Here is a 22,937-nt window from a genome sequence, read left to right on the forward strand (position 1 = left end):
CGGGGAGACGGGGAAATTAACACATGGAAAGGTGGAGAGACACAGAGACAGGGTCAGAGAGATGGAGAGAGACAGACAGAAACAGAGAGGGACAGAGGGACACTCATCAGAAAAGAGATGGAGGGAGAAGATGATGAGTCAGAGACTCACCAGAAAGAGGGGGGTAACCCAGGGAGCCCCTGGGACAGAGCGGAAAATGGAGGCAAGACCAGAGGGGAGGGGAGGGGACGACGGGTGCCTCCTCACCCCACCTCGCCCCTACGCCACACCCACACACAAGCCCTCTTCTGTGCTCCCCAGCACAGATGGGGAAATTGAGGCCGGCTGAAAGGCCACCAGGATCCTCCTCCTGAGCCAGCGCTGTGTCCACATGCCCACCAGGGACCTCTGTCACCAGGTTAAAAATGGAAACGGGTTGGGCTTTTTCTTTTTCTTTTCTTTTTTTTTTTTTTTTCCCTTTGAGAAAATCCTAGGCCCAAATAAGGCGAAGGCTGCGGGCGGCCGGTGAGCTGGCCAAGTCCTCCTGAGCAAGCGAGTGGCGGCTGGCCCGGCGGCGGCCTGGGCTTGGGCGTCCTCCAGGTCTCGCCTGGCAGCGGGGCGGTGCGCCCGGGAGCCTATAAGGGCCTCGCCCCCACCTGGCTGCTCACTTGGCCCGGCCCGTCAAGCAGTCCCCTCCGCAGAGCCCTCTGTGCCCGCGCCCCACCGCCCAGCCATGGAGGCCATCAAGAAGAAGATGCAGATGCTGAAGCTGGACAAGGAGAACGCCATCGACCGGGCAGAGCAGGCCGAGTCCGACAAGAAAGCCGCCGAGGAGAAGTGCAAGCAGGTGAGGGGCCGTCCGCCAGGCCAGGTCTGGCTGCCCAGTGCCTTCTCCGGGCTACCCCTGCCCCAGACGCCAGGCTCTGGGATCCAAGGTGGGAGTTCCAGAAACCTTGGTGCCTGGAGTCAGGGCAGGGACCAGGTGACACTCTGGCTGAGAGTGAGGGGACCATTGTCTTTCCAGCGTCCCTGAGCTGGGAGAGAGAGGCAACCATCACCCCACAGCGCCAGGATGAGCAAAGTGAGAGAGAGAGAGCGAGAGAGAGTAAGCGAGCACGTTTGGGCAAAGGAGAGGTGTTTGTGAGCGCCTGGATGTGTGTGCAAGCTGGAGTGCGTGTAGGGGTGTTGGGATGAGCGGATGAGCGTGGGGTGTGTGTACTAGATGGGGTGTTTGGTTGATGCCGTGTCTGAGAGTGTATTTGTGTGCTTGGGCATTCTGTGTGTGCACAGGTGGTGCGCGTGTTTGGGCTGGACAGAGCGCAGAAGGGTAAAGGTGTCTGTGACAATGAGTGTGTGCAGACCGAGGCACGAGTGCGTGCTTGTTGGAAAGTGGGGATGCGGAGTCTGGATGTGTTCAGGCGTTTGCGAGGGCGTCGGTGCTGGTATCACTGTGGGCCTGTGTGTAGCGAGGAGAGGCTGGTGGTGTGTGTGTGTGTGTGCTGATGCCAAAGCTGACATGGCAGCAATGGAATGTGTGTGTCAGGGTGAGCGAGTGTGTGTCGAAGTGAGTGTACTTGTACTGGCATGTGTGTGCTTGTCAGGTGATTGTTCCTGCAGAGTGTGTGTGTGTGTGTGTGTGTGTGTACCTTAGTGTCCAGGTGAGTGTGGCAGTGCCCAGGTACCTGTGCACACATGTACACATGTGCGCGTGTGTGTAGTGGTGAGGGTGGCAGTGCCGAGCTGTGTGTGAGTGTGGGTACCCTGTCCCCATGTCAGGACAGACCCAGGTGGGACTGTGCCGGAAGGGTGGCCGAGTGTGGGGCCAGCTGTGTCCGGCTGCTGGGGCAACTGGGTGAGAGTCAGGACTGGGGCAGTTGGAGATTTGGGGGTGAACCTGAGGATCTCAGTGCATCCCTGCATATCTCTGGTGCCCCTGCCAACCCTGCCAGGAGCCCAGATGTGCTAGTGGCAGGCGGAGGCCTTGGACCTAGAGCTCTGGAGACAAGTTTGAAGAAGGCTCTGGAAACTGGGTACACCGGAGGCTAATGCAACTGGTGGGCAGAGGCCTGGGCTAGGCAGTCCCAAGGCCATGGTCTGGAGCAGAGCAGAAGTCAGCTGTCTGGGTGGCTAGATCAGCCAGTGGGAGGAAGGAAGGGGGTTCTGCTCTCTCTGTAGCACCCTGCCCCCCACAGGACTCATTGGCACCCCTTAGGGTTAACCACCCAACCCTCAGGAACGTCAGGGTCTCGGATAAACCGTGGGAACCGCCCAGGACAGCGACACTCTGTGCCTTAGCCCAGCCTAGCCCATATGCCAGGCCAGCTTGGATGGTAAAAAGATCAGGCTCTGAGCTCAGACCGGCTGTGTTCACAGCTGGGGCACTGAGCCCCATGGAGCAAAGGTCTTCACGGGTCTGGGCCTCAGTGGCCCCATGTTTGAGATAGGAAAGTGACAGCAGGGCTTCCCTCACGGCCATGGAAGGATTAGAGGTGACTGCAGGTGGAGCCCTTGTCCTGGGCCTGGCGCAGAGTAAGCACTCAATAAAAGCAGGATTATTTCCTCCCGGCCCTCCGCCCTACTTCCTCAGTGGGCCTCCCCATCCCCCAGCATCCCAGGGCTTCCCTGAGAGCCCGTGACACATTCTCGGAGGCCAGCCCCACCCCAGCACTCCCTGCCACACTCCCTTCCTCCTTCCTCCCTGGCAGACGCAGACACCCATCTTGTGCCGCCCGAGCTGCCCACTTCCATTCACTCTTCGACCCTGGCCATGAGAGGCTCAGCTAGGGATTCAGAGAAAAGCAAGTTTATGGCTCTAATTTTCACTAAGTTGTGAGTGACTGATACAGTCTCCCAAGGCAGACACACATTCAAAAGGGAAGGCTTCTCAAAGCCTTCAGCCCCCCTAGTAAGGCCAAAAAGGCAGGGACAGATTTTCTGGCCTCCAGCTGGGTTTTCATTCTGTTCTTGTTTTCCCATGAAGTCACCCCCTGGGGTGGACTTGTGCTTGAATCCAGGCTGGATCTTCTAACTTTGACTCAGGACATATTGCTGCTTCTCTCTGAACCCTCAGTCTCATCTGTGAAATGGGGGCATGGGCTACCTTCTGACGGCCAGGCATGGAACCCAAGATTCCAGAGGCCCAAAGCAGAGGCCACATTCCAAAGGGGCCAATGGCCTGTCCCGCCTAGGAACGGAGGCAGGATGCCATGAGGGACTTGACTTACCTGGAGTGCCTCACACTTCAGGAGGCCAGAGTGTGGGTCCTGGAGCCAGCCTGCCCCTTGGGGACCCCACAGCAAAGTCTCCATTCTAGGCCCTGTTTGTCCAGTGTGGAAACAGGACCAGGAGGCCCAGCCCTCCCACTTCCTGCCCGCGCCCCTCCCAGGGCAGTGACATCCGCCACAACTGGCCTTTGACCCCACATCCTGCCTCAGCCCTGTCCTCAGGCCCCATTTACCGGGACTAAGGTGTGCAGTCCATGACCTTCCCAGCCATTTTACAGGCAGGAAAACTGAGGCCCAGAGAAGGAAGTGACTTGTCAGAGACCAGAGCCAGGTCCAGAGCCGGGGCAAGGAACCCGATATGTGTCAGTCTTATCAATTTTTCGTACCTGGCTTCAACCACTGAAGGCTGTGGGGTGTGTCACTAATTCATTGTGCAAACTTTCCCTGGACTTCTTTGGTGAGGACTGAGCCTAGCCCCATACTGGGTGATGCTGGGGCTTGGCTCAGGGTGACCTCAGCCTGGCCCAACTCTGGAGAAGTGCAGGCTGGGAGAGAGAGAGCCAAACATGGAGGGACGCTCCCTGCCTCAGCAGACAGGGCTGGGCCAAAGGGAGGGACAGGGATTGGGGTGGGGGGGCAGGGCGGAGGTCCAAGGCCATGGTGAGGCTCTGCCCAGGGCAGCAGGGCGGGCTTCCCCAGGGGGAGTGGGCATTGTTGCTGGGTGTGGAAGGTCAGTGGGAAGTCAGTGAGCAGCGGGCATGTGTAACCTAGAAGTCAGGCGAACCAGCTTTGGAATCAGTCTGATGAGGATTCAAATCCCCTGTCTGTATGGCCAGGGGCAAGTCCCTTTCTCATGTTAGGACTCAGTTTACCATTCTGTGACATGCAGCTTCAGTGAGACGGTATGTGTCATGTGCCTGGCACTTTCTAAATGCTTCATGGCCCCCGCACCATGTGATCCCAGTCCCCACCCCTTGTTGGCCAAACCTTGCTGGAAAATGTCATGAAAAACCCACCCATCTTTACACCTGGATGAGCCCAAAGCCGCAGAACTTGCTCTCACTCTGTCATGTTAAGACAGCACTGTGCTGGGCACAGAGTTGGCACCTCGTAAATGCTGTACCCCACAGATCCTTCCAGAAGGATGTCAGGTGAACACTGGGTCATGCTGACCTGCCTTTAAGGAAACTGGCTCATTTTCTTGGTTAAGGCAGAAGTTTCACGGCAGCTGCTGGAGAACTCAGAAATCACGACAAGGTTCCCATTTTGCAGATGAGAAGACTGAGGCCAGAAAAGGGGTCATACAGCTGGGATTTGGAGCCAGGCATCTAGACTTACTGCCTAGTAAGGTCAAGATCAGGCCTTGGGGAGCCTGACATAGGCTTGAGCTGTTGTCACCCTCCTTCTCCTTCTCCTCTGAACCCCCACTCCCCTCCCCATCCCCTAGCTTAGCAGTAGGACACTCAGTGGCCTTGAAGACAGGACAGGAGGCCTTTTAAGAATTTGCATGGGGAGACACCTGGGTGGTGCACTTGGTTAAGCGTCAGACTCTTGGTTTTGGCTCAGGTTGTGTTCTCAGGGTTCTGTGATCGATTCCCATGTTGGGCTCTGCACTCAAGGTGGAATCTGCTTAGAATTCTCTCTCCTTCTCCCTGTGCCCCTCCCACTTATGCGCGCTCTCTCTCTCAAATAAATAAATCTTAAAACAAAACAAAACAAAGATTTAGCACAGGGACAAACACACACACACACACACACACACACACACACAGAGCATCTGGCACATTTTGCACTTCATCTAGGGTGAGTGTGTAACCCAGATCAGATTCAGAACTTGACCTAGAAGCCACATCAGCTTCTAGAACATACCTTCTTCAGGAAGTTAGAGAAAAGAGGGAAGTCAGAAGAGGACGAAGGAAAGCAAGACTGGCACAAGGGTGTGTTCAGAAGTGGGTTCCGACCTGTGCGGCGGGGGGGATCTTGGAGAAAGTCAGTTGACCTCTCTGGGCTTCCTACTGGGAAAGGGAAGCAGGAGGATGAAGCAGGGCTTCCTGGGAGGGCTGCTTGCTCACGCTGGGAGCATGGACTGAACCAGGGGGTCAAACTACCAGAGACACAAGTCAGATAAAAACATGAGCTGGACTGACCCAGCTTGGACCAGAATTCAGGCCAGGGGAGGGAGCCTGGAGGTGACAGAGAAGGCTTCCTGAACTGACTCTTGACCAGTACAGAGGAGGGTGTTGGAGAGGTGAGGGGGTCTGTGGATTGTATCCTGTAGATCTGAGCTCTTCAAGCTAGGAAGGCCAAGAGAGGGGCAAGGCTCCCAGGATAAACATAACTGAAAACCTAGAGAATGTGGGGGACATTTTTATTAAAATGAATATAAGCCAGATGTGCGGTAATTTTAAAGATTTAACCTTAGCCTTCAAAGAAAGTGGTCTTTGAGGGTTAGCTCTCTTCTAGCCAGGCCCCCCAAGTACAGGAGAGGGACAGGCCTGAGCCCTTCAGCCTTTCAGAGTTTTTGTTTTGTTTTATTTTGTTTGAGACCGAGCATGGGACAGGGGTGGGGGCAAGGGGCAGAGGTATAGGGAGAGAGAGAGAGAGAATCTTAAGTAGGCTCCACACAGCGCCAGCCGGACTAGGGGCTCCATCTCACTACCCTGAGTTCATGACCCTGAGATCATGACCTGAGCCAAAATGAAGAATCTGAGGCTTAACCTACTGAGCGCCCCCAACCCTCACCGCCACCAGGTGCCCCAAACTTTCAGAGTATTTTGTGGGAAAGTCAGGGAACCCCTCTCTTGGGCAATGGGGAGCCATGGCAGTTCAAGGCAGGAGCAGGGCAAGCATACATTTAGAAAGTTTCTCTGGCTGCCAATGTAGGAGGCAGGACTAGAGAGGGACAGGCTGGGGTTTGGGGGAAGGTCTGGGCCCAGAGTATAAGACTCCTATTTCTGCTTAGCTCAGGATCCCCAGGAGCCCGCACCCCTGAAACTGGGATGCAAAACTGAAATGTGTTTCTGGAAAGCGTGTAGGGACTTGTTTCCCAAAAGCCGCAATCGATTCTGGAAGAGTATCCGGGACACCCCCCCCCCCCCACAAAAATAACCATACACAGCTGATCCCAAGATATGGGAGGAAGGTGAAAATCATATTAACAGGGGGCATTTGAGGGGTGCACAGTATGGTTATCCCTGTTTTGCAGATGAGGCAACTGAGGCCCAGAGAGACAGAGGACTCTTGTCAATGTAGGAGACGCCCCAGCGCCACGGGTACGTGGGCCCCAGGCTGACACGTCCCCCCATCTGTCCCCAGGTGGAAGAGGAGCTGACGCACCTCCAGAAGAAGCTGAAGGGCACGGAGGATGAGCTGGACAAATACTCCGAGGACCTGAAAGACGCCCAGGAGAAGCTGGAGCTCACGGAAAAGAAAGCCTCCGACGTACGTGCGCAGTAATGGGGGCGCCCGCGGCTGGGCCAGGCGGGAGCCCCGGGGCCGGGAGGGCGGGCAGCGCCGGAGGAAGAGGAGGAGGAAGAGGAGAAGGCGGTGCCTCCCGGCGCTTTCTCCAAATAAGTCCCGAAAAGGGGCACTTTCCAGCAGCTGTGGCCAGCGGTGCCGACGTCAGGCCCTCCCCCAGCGGTGCTGACGTCGGCGGCCGGGCCGGGTGACCTCATCGCCCCGACGGCGGCCCGGCCGGGGGCGGGGAGAGGCGGGGGCGGCCCCGGCGCAGGCAAAGGCTCGGGGGCCGGGGCGCGGCTGGTGCAGCTTTCGCCGGAGCCGAGCCGAGCCGAGCCGAGCGCCCGCCGCTGCCCGCCGCCCGCTGCGTGCGCCTCCGCGCCCCCGCGCCATGGCCGGCCTCAACTCCCTGGAGGCGGTGAAACGCAAGATCCAGGCCTTGCAGCAGCAGGCGGACGAGGCGGAGGACCGCGCGCAGGGCCTGCAGCGGGAGCTGGACGGCGAGCGCGAGAGGCGCGAGAAAGTGAGAGCCCGCGCCCGGGTCCGGGTCCCGCGCCCCGGCATCCCCGGGCCCAGCGCGCGCTCCTTTCTCCCCTTCTCCCCGCGCCGCCCGCTTCCCGCGCTCCCCGCCCGCTCTGGGCGGCCGCTACCGGGTTTCCCCGGGCTCCCCATTAGCCCGCCTTTCGTGCGCTTTGGCCTGGCGGCTCCCCGATCGCGGACCCGCAGCCCCCTCCCGCGGGCGGGCTGAGACCCCCTTTCTCCGCGCTCATCCTCTTTCCCCAGCCTGGGACGGGGGAGGGGGCGCCGCATCCGGATCGGGCGTGGCCGGCCCAGCGGGTAATGGGGGGATGGGGCCGAGGAGGACGCAGGATCCTGGAGTGGGGAGGGGGTTGTGTGGGGCGCCGCACTGCCCTCTGACTCCGGGCTGGCGCCGGGGTCCTGGGCGGGAGGGGTGGGGGGGGGGCGACTGGACCTTGGAGCGGGAAGTGAGAGTGGAAACATTGAGCTTCCATTGTCTGGGGTTGGACTAGCCGACGCGGACTCGGGGAGGGGGGGCGTCGCACTTTCTCCCCTCTTACGCGGCTTCCCGGCTCCAGCTGAACTTTCCCAGCTGTTCCCAGGGGCGCGGCGGCGACGTGTCTGCTCCTGGCGGGGGGGCGGAAGTTCAGCCCGGAGCGGCCGGCCTTTCCCTCCCCAGCTGGTCCCCGCGGGAACGACCGCCGAGCGACGGCCGCGGGACCCCGCCTTTCTCCAAAAGAACTTGGGAATGTTAGCTCGGGGTCCTCGACCCAACACGGTCTGGTGTGCCTCAGCTCCATGCTGCGCGGCCTGAGACAGATAATGGGGCCTATGGAGGAGGGCTCTCTTCGCCCTCCCTCCGTCCTCGGACTGGGGCAGGACACAGGGTGGCAACTCCTGGGGCTGGGGAGAGACCCGCATTCTAACGCCGTCTCCTACCACTTGGTACTTAACCCCTAGCGCCGTGTCTCCCCATTTGTAAAGCAGCCGTGACAATAGTGCCGACCCCCTATGATAGCAGGGAGGGTCTGGGGAGTAATGGGGCATAGTAGGTGCTCAATTCATGGCTGTTTTTCCTCCTCCCAGTCACCTTAGGCGAGCTCACAGTCTAACGGGTGTGAGGGGTACAAATAAGGCTGGATAGCATTGCAGAGGGGTTCAGTGTTCTGTTGTGGGAGCAGGAGAGGGGAGCAGCCCCCCTTCCCTCTTGGGGTAGGCTTCAAAATGGAAGTCGAGCATTTATTATTATAGAATAAGGTTTTGCTGGGAGAAGGGCCCTGGGTGTGCAAGAAAGTTGGGGGAGACCGTGAAGCCCCAGGGCCCTGGAAGGCTGGAGTGTTGAGGCTGAGGGTGGGGATCCCAGAAGTGGAAAAGATGCCCTGGGTGTTGACAAGTCTGGAGAAGAGCCCCAACACCGCCCCTGTCTTGGCCTGAGTGGAAGCATTTGGTCTGTCAGGGCCGCTCTGGCGTGAGGAGGCCCCAGAAACCTGTGCAAGCCTCAAACAGTAGCTGGTTTGGCCTCTTTCACACAAGGAACCGGCAGAGCACTCCCCCTGATCTCATCCCAAGTCATCTCGCTGGAGGACAATTACTTCTGCTTAAAAATGACCCTCAGCCTCAAGCCAAGACTTAGGAGTAGGACAGTCCAGTGGGGAGGAAGGATGTTTTTGGAAAGTTGTGGACTTCTTAAAAAGTTTGCTTTTCAAAGCATGCTCCTCTTGGTCAGAATGGGGAAGTCTGAAGAAAGTACTCAGGCCAAGGAACTGAGCCCAGAGAGGGAGGAAAAAAAAAACCCTTTCTCAGTCTCTTGTGGAGAAAGCCAAGAGCCGGCATGTGGCAGACTTCTGGGTCTGCCTCCCGACAGCTGGTTTCGTTTAGATTTTTGTGTGATTAACCGACATCTTCCTGTTCCTTTGCCACATGTATCTAGCAAGCCTCTTTTACCTTATAAGGGAAATCCTTTGTAGAGTGTAGGAGCTTTGATTGCAGGAAGGGGCGGAGCCCAAAATGACTAGCAGTGACTAGCAGTTTTTCAAAAATACATATATATATATGTATGCACGGATATAGTCATGTGTATCAGCATTCTTTCAATTCCAGACAGTTGAGAATGTGCCAGAGCGTGGTTATCAGGATTCAGAATTCCCCACAGAAGGATAGACCCACTTTCATTTTTTTAAAGACAACTCATGAATAAAGCACCTTTTTGTATGATCTTAAAAATCAATACCTTGACTGCTAATGGGGATGAGGTTTCTTGGGGGCGGTGGGGTGATGGAAATGTTCCAGAATTAGGTAGTGGTGTTGGTTAGGCAGTTTTGCTAAATGTACTATTGGGGGAGAGGGGAAATCAGTTCCTGCCCCTGTTGCTGAAGGAGTTAAAATTTGTGTTATTAAAAAGAAAAAAAGGCACCCACTTGTTGGCAGGAGTGGGTGAATTTCTTAAAATAGTTCATCGGTGGTTTTAATGTAGTCTCCAGATTGGTGTTTCAGAGGAAGTGGCAATCAGAAACACCTGTGAGAGTTTTCCCTCCATCTGCTGCTTAAGACCCTGGAGCTGAGCACAGTTTCCTGAGTCACTGAGTTTTTCAGCATCTCTAGTCTCATTCTTTTACTCCTGGTTTTTTTTTTTTTGTTGTTGTGTGTTTTTTGGTTTTGGTTTTTTTTTTTTTTTTTCTGTATAAATTCAGGGGGCGGGGGAGGGAGTAGTTTCCTACTAATTTTTATGGCCTCCCCCAACTCAGAGATTGTCTCGATGGGAAGAAGCCAGTGTAGCTTTACACATCTTCCCTCCGTTGAGTCAAATTTCACCAACTCCTCAGTATTTCTTGCGGAGGGTGGCTGACCTCAGAGCCCCCACAGTTCTCTGCAGGATAGACTCAGCCGGGGAAGAGCTGTGGGCTGGGGTTCCTGAAGCTGTTTTCTCACCAGTTCTGTGACACTGAATGGAACGACTGCCCCTAGCTGGACCTCTCCGCTTCCCGTTGTAAAATACCGGAGGATTAAATGAGGTGAAATCATGGGACTTCCCACCTGGCAGGTGCAATGCCACACCCTCAGTTACTGTCTCCCCCGTGCTGGGGCTGAGTTGGGGGCACTCAGAGCAGTGAAGCAGCCTGCCCAATGCGACTCGGCTACAAATCGGCAAAACAGGGTTTCTGACCGAGCGCTTTTTGAGCCCGGAGATCCTGCTTTTATGTCCGCCGCCTTATTACCTTCCTTGTAGGTGCAGATACCTTAAAAAGCCAGTATCACCATTCAGACATTGCTTCCCTTCCATAACCAAGTTTTCTTTTCTCTGCTTACTTAAATCTTTTTGTCCCATCCTCTCTGGGCCAGGCTTAGTTCAGGGTGGTGTTCTGAGGGTGCTGTCCCCCTTGCCCACACATTGTGTGGCCAACATTTAACTGAGGGTTCCATACTCTTAAATTTATCTTACTGTTGAGGTGACTGGGAGCAGAGCTTTTTATATGCCATGGTAAGTCAGGGCGCTTGGTGTCCCAGTTCTCTAGGAATCCCAGAGAGGCCAGCACTGTCTTCTCCCAGGCACTCTTCATGTTGACTTGACTGCCTGTCTTCTACTGGAATACACACCTTTGTCGTTGAATGGTGGAAGTTCCCAGACATTTTCGGAGGAAGATCATATGGAAAATTCATGTTCTCCAGATGAGAGCATGAATTCCTTTCTGCCTGCATTCTTGGGTGGACTTTCTCGGGCAGAGGGAGATGCGGGAAGCATGTCAATAGAGGGAAGGATGCCATGCGACTTCGGGATGCTGGGGTAGCCTTTCACTTCTTAACCTATCTGCGCCTCTGACCTCCCCAGGCCGAAGGGGATGTGGCAGCTCTCAATCGACGCATCCAGCTTGTTGAGGAGGAGCTGGACAGGGCCCAGGAGCGACTGGCCACGGCCCTGCAGAAGCTGGAGGAGGCCGAAAAGGCCGCGGATGAGAGCGAGAGGTAAGGATGCTTCAGGCTTGGAGGCATCCGCGGGTGCTTCTCAGAAGTGGGCATGGCGCCAGGTGGCTGACCTCCTGGAGCCAGGATGGACTGTAGGAGAACTCCCAACAGGCAGAGAAAATTGACAAATGGGTCAATGTAAGCCTGCAAGGACAATTGTCCCTGGCCACCCATTTGCAGACGGCTGCTTCACGGATTCTCTGAGAGCTGCTGTGCGTCTCGCTGGTGTTCTCAGAGTATCAAGTTCCGGGTGAAGGGAGAGGGGGTCGGGAGATGGAAACTTTGAATGGGGCATCTGCATGGATGATCGATCGTTAAGGCAGCTGGACAGTGACAACCGTATGTCAGGGACACTCGCAGAGCAGCACCATTAGTCAACTGGGAATTGATAGCACTCCTCACCTCAGGGGCATGCACTCTGCCTTCGGGCCTCCGGCGGGATGCTGCGTCCTCGGGCGCAGGATAATTCATGCCTTGGCACAGGCTCTGGAGGACTGAGGGCAGATTGTGTCATTCACAGAATCAGCCGTCTCTGTGTGGTGGTGGTAAATGGGCTCCTTGTGTGGGGACAGTGTGGGCCCGGCCAGTGGTCATTGTGTATCTAGCCGGCAATCACACCAGGACTTTCGTTTCGCCACCGGTTCCTGGTGTAAGCTCCTCTGAAGGATTAATTTCTGATTATGCTCTGGTGAGATGAAAAACCAACCCGGGAATCTTGGAGGCTGACTTTGCCAGTTGCCATGCGGGACATTTCTTCCTGTGCAGCGTGGAACAGTCTGTACTGGGGTGGGCATCAGCCCAGCAGATGCTTCCTGGTCTTCACAAGTTGCTCTTGGCTGTGCCTGGGGCCTGGATTAGTTGCTGCCCGTATTCATGGGCAGACCGGGCTGGCCAGACATCTCACCTCTAGGATCTCACCAAACCCAGAAAGCCTGGGAAGGCCCCTCACGTCTCTGTGTCGTACCACGAGAGCCCTTTGGTGATGCCCTTGTTAGGAGACAGCTAGTTTTGGTAGAAAGAATTCTCTGCTTGGGAACTGGAGGTCTGGATTCGAGTCCTTCCACGGCCCCTCACGTCGGGTTGGGCAAGTCACCTGGGTCTTTCCAGTTGTTGCAAAGGTTTCCCAAGCTTGCTCTTGTGCTGAGTTTAAGGCTTTGTACAGGTGTGAAGGTGTCTTGACTGTGAGCGGGGGATGCTAGTGACGTATTTTTTAAGCAACAAGACATGTATGGTCCTCCAGTCTGGGCAAGCATGACACACATCAGTACGTTATCCTGGGTTGGCCTCTTGGGAGGTATCTGGTCTTACTCGTGCATTCCAAGCAGTGCAGGCCAAAGCCAGCTGCCCTGTAGATATCCAGCCATCCCCAGACACTGTCCTCTCCAGACTTGACCTGTCCACTTCGGTTCAGCTCCTCCTTACCCCTCACCTTGTGGGTACCTGCCTCTTACCTGGTCTCCCCACGGCAGTCCCTTCATCTTTCTGGTTTCCATTCCTTCTAAAACCCTCCTGTGGTTCCCTGTGTTCCCTTCTGGAAAGCCTGCCGTGACACGTACACACCTTCTCCCCTAGCGCAGTAGAATCCATCATTCCCACAGCCAGGCTGGCCCACGCGGTAACTGTCATGGTACAAGTACTTGTCAGTACTAGTTAGCGAGAGGCTGTATAGGACGGGAGCACGGACCCTGGAGCCAGATCACCAGGGTCTGAATCCCAGCTCTGCCATGTATGAGCTTCGCAACCCTGAGCAAGTTACTTGGCCTCTCTGTGCTTCCGTTTCTTCCTCTGTCAAGTGGGGATGGTGTGCCTCATAGGGCAGCTGTGAAGTCGAAGGGGAAGGGGAAGTGAAAGCGCCGCTCTACGGCTTCCTCTTCGGAGCATGGCTCTTGGAGAGGAGTTTGGACGAGCCGCCGCATGGAGGTGTGTGACGAGCCTAACCCGTGTGCGGAGGTAATGACGAGGTTGCTCCTTGCAGGGGAATGAAGGTGATAGAAAACCGGGCCATGAAAGACGAGGAGAAGATGGAGATACAGGAGATGCAGCTCAAAGAGGCCAAGCACATCGCTGAGGAGGCCGACCGCAAATACGAGGAGGTGAGTGGGGCTGGCAGAGGGCAGCCGCAGAAAGTGGGGAGGAAACGGATCTGTGATAGGGAGAGCCCGGGGCTGCCTAAAGGAAGCTTTGGGTTAGTTCATCTGTCCTTCTGCGTCCACATCTGTTCTTCCAGACACAGCTGCTGGAAGCCGTATCTTCCACAACGCCAGCAGGGCCTGGGGAATTCTGCGACACTTGTCTAACTTAGTGGAGAAACCGACCGATCGGATCACTTTTTGTCCCACAGCTGGGTGTTTCGGCTGAAATTGGGAATCATGGGTCTTCAGACCATGAAAGCTCAGTGGCTTTTCTGCTGGCCTCCGTGGTCGGCTTCCCCTGCCGCCTGCCTCATTCCTGGGGTCCAGGTGCTCGCAGATGATCTGGGCGCGGCTTTGCCGTCTTTAAGGGTCAGGGGGCGGCATCCTCCTACATGCGGTTGTTGGGTCTCAGTCGATCCTTTCCGTCTGCAGGTGGCTCGTAAATTGGTCATCCTGGAGGGCGAGCTGGAGCGGGCGGAGGAGCGTGCCGAGGTGTCTGAACTGTGAGTGCCAGAGCAGGATGGAGAGGGGACCCGGCTTGGCTTGGGGTGCCGAGCGGGAGGGAGCTGTCATGTCGGGAATTGACTGACTCTTCAAGGCCTCTGCTCAAGTGAATGGGCACCTGGGACTCCCAGCTGAGCCCTCCCCCTTTGCCATCGTGGCTGACAAGAGAGTGTCCTTTTGTTCTCACTGCCCTGGGAAGCACTGCCTACGTGCTCACCCGTCCCACAGAGGTATTGGGAAATAGCCGGGAGACAGGCCCTAGCAGAGAAGCCCGGAAGTCCCATTCTCCCAGAGAGGGTATCTCTCAGGAGGCTGTGCCTTCTTAAAGGAACACTTCCCTGCAGAAAGCGGGCTTCCCTGTCAACGGTTTCTGCCTTGTCTTGATGTCATCGTTCGCCTGGGACGCCTTCCTGGGTGGGCGTGGCAGGCGGGAAGTGAAAAGCCAGCCCACAGTCCCGCAAGCTCCGAATACACAAAAAGCCTCTCCCCCCTCAGCCTTGGATGAGGGATCCAGCTCCATGGAGCATCCCAAGATGCCGAGAGAGTTTCCATTAGTATATATATACTATATATATATACTAATCTGAGTTGAACCCTGCAAGACAAGAAACTGTACGGTGTACAGTTTCGCAGATCCATTCAGAGCTTGCGTCCTGGAACATCGGCTGCAAACCAATTGCTATCTCCCGGCCTCCTGCGTTCCATTTCTTCCTTACACCTTCCGCAGGTAGCCTCCTGAGTCACAGATTTCACAAGTCCCTGTTGCCTCACCCTTGGCGAGAGCCCAGGAGCACTTTACACAAATCTTCCAAACACTCCTCGGCCTATTTGCCAGGCACCGTGGGGTCTGGATAAGGGCACAGCACTACAGCTCAGCAAGAAGCCATTAACATTTTTCCCCACATTCCTTCCGGGGGCCCTAGGCAGCGTGGATTCCTCTGCTTGAAAGCTTTCAGGGGAATTGTCTGCTCTAAGCGGGGGATAGGACATAAATTTCTTTTGTGTCTGCGCAGGAAATGTGGTGACCTAGAAGAAGAGCTCAAGAATGTCACCAACAATCTGAAGTCACTCGAGGCCGCATCTGAAAAGGTTGGTGGTCGGTTTGGTGCTGGCGATTTGCTGGGCTTTCTTTCCATCCCCTCACGGTGCACGAGAGTTCGAGCCGGGGCGTCAGGGAGCTGACTTCTGTTTGATAACGGTGGCTTTCGTGCCCAGCAGCAGGGTTTTCCACCCCCAACAAAAAGGGACGTCCAGTGGCTACAGTTCCTTCTTCTGTGTAGTCTTTGCACCGTCTTTTTTTTTTTTTTTTAAGATTTTATTTATTTTTTTGACAGGCAGAGATCACAAGTAGGCAGAGAGGCAGGCAGGGTGGGGGAGGGGAAAGCAGGCTCCCCACTGAGCAGAGAGCCCGATGCAGGGCCCGATCCAAGGATCCCGGGATCATGACCTGAGCCGAAGGCAGAGGCTTTAACCCACTGAGCCACCCAGGTACCCCATGCACCGTCTTTTATCTCCACCGTCAAGGAGGGTGTACAGGGAATGTGAGATTCCTACCTGGTCAGCCTCCTCTTAGGGAGACCTGAGCCTAACTGTGTACAGAGCCTCACTCTCAGATGAATCCCTTGAATCCTCCAGAAATACACTCTAAAAGGCCGGGCAGCAGATAGGAGACGCAGATTTGGGCTTTTGGGATTGAAATAGTCCCCAAAGCAGTCATTACCAGAGAGAAGCACGTGAGGAGCAATGTACGCCTTCTTCTGTGGCCTGCCCCGTGGCCCGCCCCGTGGATTCGCTGTCCCCGCTTCCTCCCTCCCCCCACCTCCTGTTGCGGGCCAGGTGCATTGAACACCCAGGTTAGGGGTTTCCCGACTTACAGCCCCACTACTTCTTTTCCTATCATGATGGCTGATCACATTTGTCCTAATTAATTAAGGACATGCCTTCCTTGCTAGATGGCAAGTTTAGGAACGGAGACTGTATCTGTCTTGTTTGGAGCTATGTCATTAGTATTCACAGGGATACGAGGATATGTGACGTGGCTCTCACGTGCATGCCTCATTAGCTCACGTGGGCATGCCAAGTGCGGTCGTAGGCCGTGGGGGTAGACCTTACAGTGATAATATGGCTTCTGCTCTGCAAGGCTCAGAGTGTAGTTGAGTAGAAGACGCTGATCCAGTGATAACGTGCTTGGAGACTTCAACAGAGGGACCTTGGAAAGCTGGGGAATGTGTCACGAGGAGGTGGCATTTACAAGGGCTGTAAAGCAGGAAGAAGGCCTGGAGCTCAGATTCCAGAGTCCGGTTCCAGTCGGTCACGGTGTGGTCACTTCACAGCCATGGGACCCCCGACCAATGACTTAACCTGTCTGTGACTCTCCTCCTCATCTGTAAAATGGGATTGAGGATATCTAGCCAGCTAGCGAGCGGCCGTAAAATCGCTATATATAGTACATATATACTATATATATATACTAATCTGAGTTGAACCCTGCAAGACAAAAATCATTTCTGATAGGTAGTCAGCGGGGGATGGAACATCCTGTGCTTGGCAGGGGGCCTAAGGCTGGGAGACTAGAGAGTGCGTGGAACGTGTTTGGGAAAGGTGGTGGGGAGCGGGCTTGGAAACATCAGGCTGGCTGCGGAGGACCCCACGTGGCACGTGTTTCCATTCAGCTCTCTGCTCCGTCCTCATCACAGTGTCATCTCAAGTTATGCAGCCCCGACCTTCAGCTCGGTGCCACCCCAGAGGCCTCCTGTGCAGATCCTCTGGAGTGTTGGGCCCATTGCTTCTACCTAGAAAGGTGCCACCTCCACTTTGCTTCTTGGCCACGTTCATAGTGCTTCAAGCACCTGCTTTTCTCTAAGGAACAGAGAACTTACCTTCTTCTGTGTGTTTTGTTTTGGTTTTTTTGTCCTTTTTTTTTTTTTTTTTTTTTTTTTTTAAAGTACGGTTTTGGTTTCTCCCACAGTATTCTGAAAAGGAGGATAAATATGAAGAAGAAATCAAACTTTTGTCCGACAAACTGAAAGAGGTGAGTGCGATCATGCCTTGCTAGTTCCATTTTCTCTCGAGGCTGGTCTCGAAGCCCTCATAGTGAGGCCTCTCTTTCCTTCTAGGCTGAGACCCGGGCTGAATTTGCAGAAAGAACGGTTGCAAAACTAGAAAAGACAATTGATGACCTGGAAGGTATGAAACTGCCATCTGCTTACGCTTGCTCTGCCTCCAGCTTTGTGACAGTCCGCTGCCGGGGGGAGGAGTCTATGAAGGGCTGAGCTGGGCTTTGTTCATCCTAGGAAAGTGCAGTACAGAGTGAGGGCCCATCTGGAGGTCTGGGGCACTGGAACAGGACAGTGCAAGTCCGATGCAGACCGGGGTGGCTGTTTTTCAGGAAGTAAAAGCTCTCAGCTTAATTGGCTCCACGTATGAATACAGAGACCCAAATATGGCTGATTTTGTTTGAAAAAGCCTTTAGAATTTCCTTCAATGTGCTCATTCCTGAGAGATGCCTTGCATTTTTAAAATGCCTTCCATTTTTACAGAAGCTCTCTCCCAGAGAGCTCAGAGCTTATCACAGTAGGAGAAAACTGAATACAGAGAATGTAGAGACTGAATAAAGACTCCTGTCTGCAAGTCTGGTGCCCACATAGCCCAGAATCTCTTGAAGAGTTCCAACTGTAAAAAGAAAAAAAGAAAAAAAAAAGGAATTCTGTCCCATGTTCTTTATAAAATAAGCAGGAAATTCTAGTATCTTTGGATTCAAACAAAAAATCTCCTAAAACCGTCTGTCTCACTCAGAAAGGGTGCCAGCCTTATTCCTCAGACCATGTGTCCCAGTGTTTGGTTTGGGAGGCGAGGTTTCCGTATAAGGGAAAATACCCAAAGTATAACCTTTGGACTGGGTGACATCACTGCAAGTCAGAAATAACCTGGGGCAGAGGGTTGGGGGTAGAAGCTGTGTCCATTTCTAGTCCCCCTTCTTTTAAAGGTTTCTTATGGCTGATTCCCCGCAGAGCCTCAAACCACTTAGCAACCACTCTGTCAATCTTTTGCTTCCTCATCTGTTTTACGTAAGATACAACTTTCTTCTGGTTCATACTTTGTTTTCTCACTTTTTTTTTTCTCCCTCTCATTGTTCATCTGTGGCACTCCATTCCGACCCTCTCGTTCTGTTCCCTGTACCTCTTCTTCTGAACTCTATCCCTGGGGACCTCCGCCCTCTAGACGAGCTATATGCTCAGAAGCTCAAGTACAAAGCTATCAGCGAGGAACTGGATCATGCTCTCAACGACATGACGTCTCTCTAAGAGGGAGCTGGGGTGCCATCCTATGTCTTAGCAATACCGAAGTTGGCCTTCTCACTGTGGTGCCTACACTTCCCGTGGGCTTCTAGAAGCTCGTTTCCTGCCTCCTGGTTTGGTCTTTCAAGCCTTCCTCTGCTGTGTCTGTGACTGTGTGACTGAAATAAAGACAGGCGCTCCTTGTGCCCAGACCCTCATTTTCATTTCCTTCACTTGCCGCTTTTGAGCCGTAGCTGTGATGCCCTTGACGGTGGCTACAACAGAAAGTGGGTGGTTCAGATGGGGAGCTCATTTCAAAAGGAAAATGATGCCCACGTGATGCTTTGTGCCTGTATGAAAACAAAAGCCAATTTGGCATGAGCTCTCAAAAATGTGCTAGCTAACTATATCTGCACGCCAATAGCAGTTTTTCCTTAAATAGAAATTGTTTTTGAATGGGGACTCATCCAGCCCCTTAAGGAGCTTGATAGAGTCAGCAGAACTTGCAAAAACTGGAAGGCCTCTGTCTAAAGAGAGGCTCGTCTTGAATGGAGTTTGACTTACGGTTTCAAAAAAGCGGCAGTGGCATTCTGGTCTCCTTTTTCTTCCTTTTCGCATTTGTTTTCTGTGTTACCCTCTGAGAGTGGTGTCCGGGGTTCCCGGTGTCTTCACTGTTCGTGGAACATCTATCTAGCCCTGGGTCTTGGGAGGAAGTTCACCAGTGAGCCTCACCTCTATCCTCTGCCCTTAGAAAACAACTACACAAGGGATGAAAACGCATCCCATTAGCAGGGAAAGGGGGTGGAAGCTGCTGGAAAGTCAGAAAGAGATGATTCATTCCCGAGTTCCAAAGTTGCCTGAGATGGTAACAGCTATCTCCTCATACTTAAATTTAACTCGAATCAAGAACCTTGCTTTGGTTTGGTGAGAACTCTTAAAGTTAGCCTGTGGGTATTAAGAGATAGTGTATATACTGACCGAAAGCTCATAGATTTTTCCACAAGAAACCAAATTTTAAATATTTTATCTACTGTCCCCTGCACCCCACTACCACCACCACCACCACCATAAATTATCCCAGAAGCACTGCCATTTTGATGTCCACGCGTGTCTTCTAGACTGCCCGCCCCCCCCCCCCCCCCCCCCCCCCCCCCCCCCCCCCGCTGACCTCCCCCCCCCCCACCGTGATCTCTTGCATAAACCACCCCCCCCCCCACCCCCCCGCCGACATGGCCATACTCAGGACTGTGGAAACATTGGGCTATGAAGGGGAGGGTGTTTTTTTGTTTGCTCACTATATTTGTTCCTGGGGTTTTTCCAGATGTAGGTGGCCTCCACCCTTTGAAATAACTGCAGCCCTACTTATCCAGTCATTCCACTTAACTAAGCCCCTAAGTGGAACTTCATTTACAGAGATTTGGGCTAACGTGACCTCCGACCACCTGTTGACGGTCTAGGGGTCTGTCACACTTCTCGAGGACAATTGATACCTTACGGGAAAGGCATTTTTTTGTTTTGTTTTGTTTTCTCTTAGATCTAATACAAAGTAGATGCCAGGGAATCCAAGTGGCAAGGTGACATGTGGTCAGGATTTGTAGCGGGGAGACCTGGGTTTGAATCTCAGCCCTGTGGGACCTTGCACAAGCAGCTTAGCTTTTCTGCAAAACACAAGTGGTGGCTCTGTCCATGAGGCGTAGGGGAGACCACGGAGTGGATACTGTCCATCCACATTAGTCAGACCCACGTGGCTCGCTGTACTTTTCTTTCACAGAATCTGCCCGATTATAGGGAGACCTGGTATATTTCAGTGCCTCGTGAGATGAAAGGTTGAGCCGTTCTAGTTGAAAGATTGCCATCTCTGCAGTCATTTTTTTTTCTTTCTGAAAATTTCCAAGCTGATCCTATCACAGTTTATGAGGCATTTTGCTTTCCTCCAGTGTTTTAATGATTTTTGGCCTCGCCTCTTATCGGCCATCACTCACGGCAAACCAGTTCTGTCTTGATCGCTGTTGTGCCTAGCCCTAAATGGCATCTCACTTTTTCGGTTTTTGAAAATTTATTTTATCAGCCTGGTCACTTAATAACTCACCTGTAGTCTGACTTAGATTTTCAGTCACGCTGCATTTATCTGAGGTTTGACTCCATGGCTATGGATGCACAGACACAATAAGACGATTATGCTTGGAATTTCAATGGCCGTTCCCAAAACCTCCGAAGAAAAAATGGATTTCGGGATTATAATTTCCTACCATAGGCTAATTAACTGACCCTAGGTGGGGGATGTACTGTTTCCTGTATCTACGACTATGTTTTATGTGCGTAGCACTTCCTGAGTTCTGAAGCACCTCTCATTTGTTCCTTATGGTAATCCGCATGCCCCGTATTGCGGTTCTTATCCTTGACAGATGGGGAAACCGAGACTTAGCAAGGTTAAACGGTATATTTCAGTGGTACTACTGAGGTCTAAGTCCAGGTGTTCCAACTCTAGATTGCCAGATTTAACAAATGAAAACATAGGACACCCAGTTAAATTTGAATTTCAGATAGGCAATGAGTAATTTTTTGGCATAAGTGTATCTCATGCAACATTTGGGATATACTTGTCCTAAAAAAGTATTTGTTGCTTACTTGAAATTCAAATTTAATTGAAGACTCTGTAGTTTTATCTTGCAACCCTGACTCCCATATTTGATACTTGATCTCTGTTATTCCGTGGTATTCTGCAATAATTAAAATGTTAAGTACTTTCTCTGTTATGACTTCACTGTGACAGTTTGTGGAGTTTAGAAACCTTTTCCTCCTTAACAAAGATGCTTATTAATTTCTTTTTCCCCTACTCTTAATCCTCACCAGAAAAACTTGCCCAGGCCAAAGAAGAGAATGTGGGCTTACATCAGACACTGGATCAGACACTAAACGAACTTAACTGTATATAACCAAAACAGAAGAGTCTTGTTCCAACAGAAACTCCAGAGCTCCGTGTCTTTCTGTTCTCTTGTAAGAAGTTTCTTTTGCCATTGAAATCTTCGCTTTGCTGGAAATGTCAAGCAAATTATGAATATATGACCAAATATTTTGTATCAGAGAAGCTTTGTGCACCAGTTAAATCTAATTCCTTCCTTTTTTCAAAAGGCACCAGCTTTTTCAGCTCTATTTTTATCCTTAAGTTGCATTTATTCATAAGGTAGGCAGGGTATTTTATATTGAGCATACTCTCTTAAGACTGAGGGCATTTGGTTCCTGGGAAAATAGACAACCCTATACTTTTCAAAAACAGCTCCAGTATCTAGTCATGGGTCAGCTTAGAAGGCTAAAGAATGTATAACTTTCTGGGCCACTGTTGGTCACATGACAGGTAACCAGGGACCATCACATTAAAATATGGGTAGGGATTTTCCATCCGGGGGGGGGGGGGGAAAGGCCACAGGGAGGGGGCTGGCTTTGTGGAAGTCTTAAACCATAGACAGATTAACCTAATCATCTTGGCTCTTTCCCATACTCTACCATGCAGAACAAACATCTTCTGAGCAGTCAGCATGAGAATGCTCAGGACATAATCGTATTACCCCAATATTTTCCGGATAGATCCTTGATGTTAGGCTCTTCTTCATGTTCCTTTCATTCTAAAGTTGTTCTCTGAGGAGCAGATAGCTTATTCCAGTAATGACCTGTGCTTGTCTGCTGTGATCTGAGACCATCTCCTCAGCAGGAATGAATGTGGTAGAATTCAGTCTTATTCAGAGAAGTCCTATCAAGAAGACCACTAGCCTTCAATAACTGAGCATTTGTTAACAAATACTGGGCGGAAGGGGCCTCTCTGACAGCAAAGTAGAGATAAAGTAATCGGCCTAGCTTCATCTCCTTTATACTTCAGGGAATGGCAAACTGAAGATTTACTTATGTAGGACTTTAAGTCCTTCTTCAGGACCAAGTTAATAAAACACCAAGAAACTCCTGATTAAACTGGATATGGAGTATTTTGTAGGCAGGGCTGCACATTTTGGCTTCATTATATTTCTGCTTTCTTGGTTAACATCTCAGAGCTGAAACATTCCACATTCCCCGGCAGTGTGGGGGCCAACTCAAGTTTACAATTCTGATAAAATCACCCTGCTTCTAGCTTATCCAAGTCCTCTACCCCTCACTCCTATTTATTAAGCATCACACTACCCAGAAGGTACACTAGCAAATTGTGCAATTGAATAAAACCCACACTTTCCATTTAGATTCTTGCAACTGTATCATATGTAATAGTATCACTTTTTCTACATTTTGGTCAAATAAATTTTTACATAAACTATAATTTGTGTGAACTTCAGAATCTGTTTGGGGGGACACTGAAGGTACTCTTGTTCAATGAATGCTGATTGGACGGGAGGGAAAGATAACTGCCAAGATCATTAACAAATGTTACTTGCTTTATACCATGACTTCATATGAGGATTATGATCTCTGTATTCAGGTGAGAGCACTTTGCCTCAGTAATTCAAAAACTCCTGTCCTTTGTTTTACCCAGTCCTGCCTGACTCAGGCTGTGTAGCGTAACTAGGATTTTAATAGATGAGAGGGAAAATGGTCGCTGCTGCTTGAGTCAGGAAAGCCCAAGGCCTGGATATATAAAGGAAGGAAGTAGGAAAATTGAAAGGTAAGCTGGGTCCATAGCAATGAGAGCCTGAACTTAATTTGGTCAGGAGTGGAGAGCCACTGAAGACTAATCAAAGAAACACATTAGGAAGATCCACTTAGTCATTTTCAGGAGGGACTAGAGTGGGAGTAGACTAGAGGCAGTAAGGCCAGTTAAGAGGATGTTTCCATTAATCCCAGGTAGTGCTTGCCATGGAATGAAAAGAAGTGATCAGGAGGAAGTAACCTTAAAACAGCTGACC

At 52.3% G+C, this 22,937-nt stretch overlaps 1 protein-coding gene across 4 annotated transcripts; it reads left to right on the forward strand.

Moving 5' to 3' along the window:
- The first annotated feature begins 648 nt into the window (after positions 1-648).
- Positions 649-22,354, forward strand: TPM4 (tropomyosin 4). 4 transcript variants are annotated; one of them, XM_059389288.1, is made up of 9 exons: positions 649-826; positions 6,519-6,644; positions 11,005-11,138; positions 13,114-13,231; positions 13,703-13,773; positions 14,788-14,863; positions 16,743-16,805; positions 16,891-16,960; positions 17,996-18,255. In XM_059389288.1, the coding sequence occupies exons 1-9, from the start codon at positions 713-715 to the stop codon at positions 18,076-18,078; spliced, it is 855 nt and encodes a 284-aa protein (XP_059245271.1). In that variant the 5' UTR covers positions 649-712; the 3' UTR covers positions 18,079-18,255. The 4 variants fall into 4 exon arrangements, with proteins under 4 accessions (XP_059245271.1, XP_059245270.1, XP_059245273.1 ...); XM_059389287.1 differs by lacking the exon at positions 17,996-18,255 and adding an exon at positions 20,905-22,354 and having other exon boundaries at positions 661-826; XM_059389290.1 differs by lacking the exons at positions 649-826; positions 6,519-6,644 and adding an exon at positions 6,923-7,182.
- Positions 22,355-22,937: the final 583 nt, after the last annotated feature.

This window comes from Mustela nigripes, chromosome 2, assembly GCF_022355385.1.
Source record: "Mustela nigripes isolate SB6536 chromosome 2, MUSNIG.SB6536, whole genome shotgun sequence".
Taxonomy (NCBI): domain Eukaryota; kingdom Metazoa; phylum Chordata; class Mammalia; order Carnivora; family Mustelidae; genus Mustela; species Mustela nigripes.

Excerpts from the sequence above, each read along its gene's own strand:
- TPM4 (XM_059389288.1), top strand. The coding sequence starts at position 713 with ATGGAGGCCATCAAGAAGAAGATGCAGATGCTGAAGCTGGACAAGGAG. Across the intron at positions 827-6,518 it reads CCGAGGAGAAGTGCAAGCAG|GTGGAAGAGGAGCTGACGCA; the intron begins GTGAGGGGCCGT and ends ATCTGTCCCCAG. Across the intron at positions 11,139-13,113 it reads GCCGCGGATGAGAGCGAGAG|GGGAATGAAGGTGATAGAAA; the intron begins GTAAGGATGCTT and ends TGCTCCTTGCAG.